The following is an 8,860-nucleotide window of genomic DNA, read 5'->3' on the forward strand; positions in this document are numbered from 1 at the left end:
TTTAAGTCATTTAGCAGACGCTCTTATCCAGAGCGACTTACAAATTGGTGAATTCACCTTCTGACATCCAGTGGAACAGCCACTTTACAATAGTGCATCTAAATCATTTAAGGGGGAGGGGGGGGTGAGAAGGATTACTTATCCTATCCTAGGTATTCCTTGAAGAGGTGGGGTTTCAGGTGTCTCCGGAAGGTGGTGATTGACTCTGCTGTCCTGGCGTCGTGAGGGAGTTTGTTCCACCATTGGGGGGCCAGCAACTAGATATACTGGGGTGCCAGCAACTAGATATACTGGGGTGCAAAGGAGCAAAATAAATAAATAAATACAATATGGGGATGAGATAGTTGGATGGGCTATTTACAGATGGGCTATGTGCAGGTGCAATGATATGTGAGCTGCTCTGACAGCTGGTGCTTGAGGTTAGTGAGGGAGATATGAGTCTCCAGCTTCAGCGATTTTTGCAGTTCGTTCCAGTCATTGGCAGCAGAGAACTGGAAGGAGAGGCGGACAAAGAAGGAATTGGCTTTGGGGGTGACCAGTGAAATATACCTGCTGGAGCGCGTGCTATGGTTGGGTGCTATAGCGTGCTATGGTGACCACTGAACTGAGATAAGGTGCGGCTTTACCTAGCAAAGACTTGTAGATGACCTGGAGCCAGTGGGTTTGGCGACGAGTACGAAGCGAGGGCCAGCCAACGAGAGCGTACAGTTTGCAGTGGTGGGTAGTATATGGGGCTTGGTTGACAAAACGGATTGCACTGTGATAGACTGCATCCAATTTGTTGAGTAGAGTGTTGGAGGCTATTTTGTAAATGACATCGCCAAAGTCGAGCATCGGTAGGATAGTCAGTTTTAGGATGGTATGTTTGGCAGCATGAGTGAAGGATGCTTTGTTGTGAAATAGGAAGCCAATTCTAGATTAAATTTTGGATTGGATATGCATAATGCGGGTCTGGAAGGAGAGTTTACAGTCTAACCAGACACCTAGGTATTTGTAGTTGTCCACATAGTCTAGGTCAGAACGGACCAGAGTAGTGATGCTGGATGGGCGGGCAGGTGCGGGCACCCCCGTAGAGACTGCCAGAGGTCTGGACAATAGGCCTTCCGATTTGACACACTGAACTCTACCAGAGAAGTTGTTGGTGAACCAGCCGAGGCAGTCATTTGAGAAGCCAAGGCTGTTGAGTCTGCCGATAAGAATGTGGTGATTGACAGAGTCGAAAGCCTTGATGAAGACGGCTGCACAGTACTGTCTTTTATCGATGGTGGTTATAATATCATTTAGGACCTTGAGCGTGGCTGAGGTGCACCATTGACCAGCTCGGAAACCAGATTGCATAGTGGAGAAGGTATGGTGGGATTAGAAATTGTCTGCTTATTCCTGCCTATACCATAACCCCAGCGCCACCAAGGGGCACTCTTATTACAATGTTGACATCAGCAAACCGCTCACCCACACGACTGCCATCTGGCCGGTATAGTTGAAACCGAGATGTATCTGTAAAGATCACACTTCTCCAGCGGGCCAGTGGCCATTGAAGGTGAGCATTTGCCCACATAAATCAGGTACGTTCCCAAACTGCAGTCAGGTCAAGTCCCTGGTGAGAACGACGAGCACACAGATGAGCTTCCCTGAGACGGTTTCTGACAGTTTGTGCAGAAATTATTTTGTTGTGCAAACCCACAATTTCATCAACTCTCAAGGGTGGCTGGTCTCAGACAATCCCTCAGGGGAAGAAGCCAGATGTGGAGGTCCTGGGCTGGTGTGGTTACATGTGGTCTGAGGTTATGAGGCCGGTTGGAAGTACTGTCAAATTCTCTAAAATGGCATTGAAGGTGGCTTATGGTAGAGAAATTAACATTATATTCTCTGGTAACAGTGATGGTGGACATTCTTGAAATGCCTGTGACATTTTTGGGGAAATATGGGACCAACACTTTACATGTTGCGTTTTTTTGTTGTTCGGTATCTATACACTGAAAACTTGTCAAAAACACCTACTGTACATCATTTGCGCAGGTTGTGCTTTGTGATGCCTTGAGGGTCCAATACAGGGGATACATTATTGATTATGGTCTGAATATACAGTAGTGAAGCAGTAATCAAGCTAACATTTTAGGCTCTATAATAAGCTATAATGCAGCATTGTTCATGGTTTAACAACTATAATTTAAAAAATCACACATCATTTCTTTAAGATTTGCATCCATCCCATTGCAGTATCATCCACATTAAACTAAATGCAAATAGCAAAAATCCATATAATTTTTGCCCCATTTAAATCGATGTCTGTTCCTCAAATTAGCTCGGATTTACTGGGATGAAGACAATGTTTCAATGAACCACGGATTTATTCTGTAAAACAAAGACAATACATGTTTTCCCTACTTTCATTCTATCTCACCAAAGCTAGTTAAGCAGCTTTGACTGTTGAACCATCCATATACTGTATAAACCCCATCTATCAAACTGTCTAATCTAGACCATCCATATACTGTATAAACCCCATCTATCAAACTGTCTAATCTAGACCATCCATATACTGTATAAACCCCATCTATCAAACTGTCTAATCTAGACCATCCATATACTGTATAAACCCCATCTATCAAACTGTCTAATCTAGACCATCCATATACTGTATAAACCACATCTATCAAACTGTCTAATCTAGACCATCCATATACTGTATAAACCCCATCTATCAAACTGTCTAATCTAGACCATCCATATACTGTCTAAACCACATCTATCAAACTGTCTAATCTTGACCATCCATATACTGTATAAGCCCCATCTATCAAACTGTCTAATCTAGACCATCCACACAGTCTGTGATTCGTAACAAAGTGGTGTCCCTCCCCACCACTTGTTTTGGTATACAGCTGAACATTGAACAGCTTCCCAAATCTCAGACTTTATCTTTAACTAAAACACTATGCAGCACCATATTATAACAATTATATGGTGTTGATATGATATGTATTATGATTCTCATGATTCTACACTTATTGTGGTTATATACTGTGATTTTATTGTGATTCCATGTTCCAAACATTGCTCACTATATGTCTGTGGCAGAGAGACTAGAAATCATGAGAAAGTAATGGAAATAAAATGTCCTCCAAATATGTGCTTCCTATTTCAAATGAAAACGGTGAACAGTCTATGAAGGAAAATAAGAGTTTTAGTGCAGAGACAGCCAACTAACACAAACATAATAGTTTGTTATTGTTGATGCGATACGACATGATGTATCGTGGAAAATGATATCCCGATGTGTAACTGTCCATTTTTTCCCTTCATTACTATTGGATAGGCGTTTTAATGGTCTTGCTGTTATAAATGTAGTTCCTTATTGACACCATTGAGGAAGGGTTTGTTAAGATGACAGATTAGTTTATCGTAGCTTCTGGTCACTACTGTATGTATTGTCTTATCAAAAGGAATACAATGAAATATAATGATTAAAGATATGCTTTTTATTAAAATGTCCATAAGCAGATGTAGCAGAAAAGGAACAACAAATAATAAATGCAGCGTGTATAAAATAGTGAAGGAGAAACACCCTGAAACGCTATTATCTCCCCATAATATTTGATTGTTCCATTAATCAAAGATATAATTAATCCTTTGAATCCCATATGATTCTTTCCTTTATAGTGATAACATGTGATAACAACGCATGTTGACCCAAGCTGACAGGACTGTTTGAATATTCCTATCTAATGGATGCTTCATGAGAATTTGAACTGAATGAATTTGAATGTTAAGAAATATTTTATTACTGCTTCAAGTGAGGAATCACCTCAAAAATACTTCCAAAGTATTCAAAACATTCAAATTCATTCAGTGAAATAAAAGTGAAATAAAAAACTGTTCTGTCAGCATCTATGTCAAACATCCATCCAACATAGGGTCAGTTTCCTGGACCCAGATTAAGTTTACTCCTGGACTAAAAAGCATGTAGAATGGAGAATCTCCATTGAAAGTAACTAGTCCAGGACTAGGCTTAATCTGTATCCGGGATACCATCCCAAAGAGCAAGACATGCTTTTTTCCCCCCTAATAAATAGGAGTTACTGTTTCCAGTGCTGTTTCCTGAGTACTGTTTCCAGCCCCTTCCATGTCCACAAATCCCCAGTGGGCTCCGATGGAGGTGATCCCGGCACCGTTGAAGCGACCGCTGAGGATCCTCAGCTCATTGCCCATGTTGGTTGGGTAGAAGTTGAAGGAGACCTGGTTGGGCAGGCCGGCTGACAGAGTGCGCCCCATGTTAGTGGTTAACACCAGGTAGCAGATGTAGTCTGCTGGGTTGTACTTCCCAGACACCTCGACGATGGCCTCATCATTAAACAGCTCCATCTCCTGCTTTACACTCCCTTCGTTACCGAACACAGGAGACCAGGTGTTGCCGTATCTCAGCTGGAACCTAAAACAGAGGAAGCTTTTCACGTTGGTTGTGTTTTGATACGGCACATTCAGACAGAGACAGCAGGTCGCGTCAGAGAATATCAAGGAATTACATTTGACATTGTACTCTGGGTTAGATACGATAACAATATAAAGAAAGAAAGAAAGAAAGAAAGAAAGAAAGAAAGAAAGAAAGAAAGAAAGAAGGAAAGAAAGAAAGAAAGAAAGAAAGAAAGAAAGAAAGAAAGAAAAAAGAAAGAAAGAAAGAAAGAAAGAAAGAAAGAAAAGTGTCTGTTGGGTAGTGTAGTTGTACTGAGTCAGTGGTGTTTGTTGGGCAGTGTAGTTGTACTGAGTCAGTGGTGTTTGTTGGGCAGTGTAGTTGTACTGAGTCAGTGGTGTTTGTTGGGTAGTGTAGTTGGACTGAGTCAGTATTGTTTGTTGGGCAGTGTAGTTGGACTGAGTCAGTGGTGTTTGTTGGGCAGTGTAGTTGGACTGAGTCAGTGGTGTTTGTTGGGCAGTGTAGTTGGACTGAGTCAGTGGTGTTTGTTGGGTAGTGTAGTTGGACTGAGTCAGTGGTGTTTGTTGGATAGTGTAGTTGGACTGAGTCAGTGGTGTTTGTTGGGCAGTGTAGTTGGACTGAGTCAGTGGTGTTTGTTGGGCAGTGTAGTTGGACTGAGTCAGTGGTGTTTGTTGGGTAGTGTAGTTGGACTGAGTCAGTGGTGTTTGTTGGATAGTGTAGTTGGACTGAGTCAGTGATGTTTGTTGGGTAGTGTAGTTGGACTGAGTCAGTGGTGTCTGTTCATGGGTCAGAGTCTGCTCACCCGCTGATGTAGTTGTTGCTGTTGTAGTTGTAGTAGTAGTAGTAGTAGTAGTAGTAGTAGTAGTAGTTGTTGGTCTCCCACACTCTGACTCCCGTGATGCGCCCCTCACCGTAGGAAGCAAATGGGGTGCCACCTCCCTGACCCACCGCAGAGGAATACGAGTACGGGTCTTTGATGGCTAAAATAACATGGCCAATATGTTTACTATATTTACTATATTAATAATACATATTTATATATATATCATTTTATTTTTACCAACACATTTCTGAAAGATCTTCACATTATGAATAAAGTGCAGATGAATTAACTAAAGTACATACTGCAATGATTTAATCCATCAGTTTATGTCTCAAAGACGAACTCCTAAGTCTAACTGAAAGACAAGTTGGTGAAAGCACAAAAGCTATTATTTAATAATTATAATTCAGAATTGTATTTTTATAACTCACGCAATGCCAAGCAGCCAGCCAAGAACACTGTGACAACCAGGATTAAGAACATTCTGCAAAAGTGAGGCATCAACACTTAAGACCTTTAATTTCAGTCAATTTCACTCTCACTCCGTTTCACTTTAAATGGTCAAACTTGAAATAATGTAGTTAATAATGTTTTTCATAGAAGTTCGTCAAAACAAATAAATCATTTTACCTGTCAGGTCAGTGTTTCCTAGGAGGGAGAAGAAAATAACCTTTTAAATTGTGATGTAACAAACAACAAACCATTGTTGAATGTAAAATGTTATAAAACGTCTCTAAAAAGTTGAACCTACTCTTGTTTACTACAATCACTCTTGCAGTGCTAAGCTACTGTCACATTAAAAATAATGTCAGATCATTGAATTTAAATTTAGTGGCAAAAGGGCCAAAATGTTTGTGCCCAAGTATCAAGAGATAATGAGTATTAACTTTATAACATTTCCCACACCAGTATTATGCATTAAAAACAAGTGCACATTTTCTATTTAGTTAGTTGTGTAGTTACCCACAGTGCTATCTTGAGATGTGTGTGAAAACCTGTGAAAGCTTCTTGTCTCTCTGTCTCTGCCAGGTCCTTCTAGTCTACTGCTTCCTCTAAGAACTGCATTTATACCTGTTGAACATTCCATCAGCTCTAGATAGAAGGAGCATGACAAAGAACACCTTTCGTCAATCACTATTGAGAAGTCAGACATGGTTTACTAATTGGTCGAGGCTACTTTGGGAGGGAGTATCAAGGAAGTACTATAAGGAAATAATAATTGTGTTCTTTTGAATTGTAACAAATTAATGATCTGAAATAGGGATTAATTAACAAAATATACAATCGAACAACTGAACAAATAAAATAATGTACCAAAATTGTATGAATGTGTGTGAAAATCGCTCAAAGTCAGTCTCCCAATCTTCAGTTGTTTAATTACACCAAGAGGAACTCCTTCCCTTCAAACATGAACACGCTGAAAAAGACAAGTAGAGCTGGTCATTAACAGGATGGTTAGTTCATTGGTTTGCTTAAATACCTACAGTATTTTATTGTAGAATATTTGTTTCAGAACATGTTTTTCCATTTAATTCTAGAGGGGCAGATGAGATTATACATTTTCCGTCTCCATTATTTTCCAACGTTTTCTGCAGTCCGTTACAATACTCACATCTCCATTAAATCACTGGCAACCTGTTCATGTTACTACAGGATAACAATCTGATTTCATGTTCTGCAGATGAACCAGATAAATATCAGTTACAGTTACAAAGTGAGAAAATAAATAAAGATTATATACACATTACTAAGTGAAATACCCTGAGGCACTTGTTACTACCTATCTAAATGTGATAGTTCAATTAACATATTGTTAGATTACTTGTTAGATATTACTGCATGGTCGGAACAAGAAGCACAAGCATTTCGCTACACTCGCATTAACATCTGCTAACCATGTGTATGTGACCAATAAAATTTGATTTGATTTGAGAGTAATACAAATATGTAATGTAGGACCTTATTGATAAAAAATAAAATGTCAATGTAGCAGATACCTTGACAGAGTTGATCAGGCTGTTGACTGTGGAATGTTGTCGCACTTCTTTTCAATGGCTGTGCGGAGATGCAGGATTTTGGTGGGAACTGGAACACGCTGTCATGCGCGTTGATCCGGGGCATTACAAACATGCTCTGTGGGAGACATGTCTGGTGAGTATGCAGGCCATGGAAGAACTGGGATCCAGGAATTGTGTACAGATCCTTGCGACATGGGGCCGTGCATTATCTTGCTGGAACATGAGGTGAAGTTTGCGGATGAATGGTACGATAATGGGCCTCAGAATCTCGTCACGGTATCTCTTTGCATTCAAATTGTCTTCGATAAAATGCAATTGTGTTCGTTGTCCATAGCTTATGACTGCCCATACCATAACCCCACATACACCATGGGGCACTCTTTTCACAAAATTTACATCAGCAAACCACTCGCCCACACAACGACATACATGTGGTCTGTGGTTGTGATTCCAGTTGGACGCACTGCCAAACGATCCAATGATCAAACATTTTAGAGAAATAAGGAACATTTCTGGGATCTTTTATTTCAGCTCATGAAACATGAAACCCACATTTCACATGTTGCATTTCAAAAAAATTGTTGAGTGTAAAGTAGTTAGGTCACATAAAGATGTATGTAATTTATATGAATGAAATCATCAACATGTATTGATCACATCTTTAATAATGATGCAGAAATGAACTTTAAAGCAGTATCCAAATCCATGTGATATAGTGATCACAATATAATAGCCATATCTAGGAAAACCAAAGGCTGGGCCTAATATAGTGTATAAGAGGTCATACAATACGTTTTGTAGTTATTCATATGTTGATGATGTAAAGAATATTTGCTGGTCTGTGGTGTGTAATGAGGAGCAACCAGATCCTGCACTTGACACATTTATCAACTTGCTTATTCCAGTTACTACTGAGCACGCACCCATTACGAATATGACTGTAAAAACTGTTAAAGCCCCTTGGATTGATGAGGAATTGAAAAGTTGTATGGTTGATAGGGATGAGGCAAAAGGTATGGCAAGTAAGTCTGTCAGCCCAACTGATTGGCAAACGTACTGTAAATTAAGAAATAATGTGACTAAGCTTAAGAAGAAGAAAAATAAACTATACCATGAAACAAAGATAAAGGATATAAAGAATGATAGTGAAAAGATTTGGAGCACCTTAAATGACATTTTGGGGAAAAAAGCCAACATGGCTCCATCATTCATTAAATCAGATGGTTCATTTATCACAAAACCCACTGATATTGCAAACTACTTTAATGACTTTTTCAGATAAACAAACTGAGGGATGACATGCCAGCAACAAACGCTGACACAACACATCCAAGTATATCTGACCAGCTGATCAAAGACAGGAATTGTACTTTTGAATTCTGTGAAGTCAGTGTGGAGAGATAAATGGTTTTATTGTTGTCTATCAACAATGACAAGCCACCGGGGTCTGACAATCTGGATGGATAATTACTGAGGATAATAGTGGATGATATTGCTACTCCATCAATTTAAGCCTACTAGAAAGGGTGTGACCTCAGGCCTGTAGGCAAGCTAAAGTCTTTCCACTGCCCAGGAATAGTAAAGCCC

The 8,860-nt window shown here is 39.8% G+C and overlaps 1 protein-coding gene across 2 annotated transcripts; it reads right to left on the reverse strand.

The window, feature by feature from the left end:
• Positions 1-3,459: 3,459 nt before the first annotated feature.
• LOC135530123 (zymogen granule membrane protein 16-like) lies at positions 3,460-6,313 on the reverse strand. 2 transcript variants are annotated; one of them, XM_064958510.1, is made up of 5 exons: positions 6,223-6,313; positions 5,886-5,903; positions 5,687-5,739; positions 5,235-5,412; positions 3,460-4,432 (listed from the first exon to the last, which is right to left on the reverse strand). In XM_064958510.1, the coding sequence occupies exons 3-5, from the start codon at positions 5,736-5,738 to the stop codon at positions 4,066-4,068; spliced, it is 597 nt and encodes a 198-aa protein (XP_064814582.1). In that variant the 5' UTR covers position 5,739; positions 5,886-5,903; positions 6,223-6,313; the 3' UTR covers positions 3,460-4,065. The 2 variants fall into 2 exon arrangements, with proteins under 2 accessions (XP_064814582.1, XP_064814581.1); XM_064958509.1 differs by having other exon boundaries at positions 6,219-6,310.
• Positions 6,314-8,860: the final 2,547 nt, after the last annotated feature.

The sequence above is a fragment of the Oncorhynchus masou genome, unplaced genomic scaffold (assembly GCF_036934945.1).
Source record: "Oncorhynchus masou masou isolate Uvic2021 unplaced genomic scaffold, UVic_Omas_1.1 unplaced_scaffold_1265, whole genome shotgun sequence".
Taxonomy (NCBI): domain Eukaryota; kingdom Metazoa; phylum Chordata; class Actinopteri; order Salmoniformes; family Salmonidae; genus Oncorhynchus; species Oncorhynchus masou.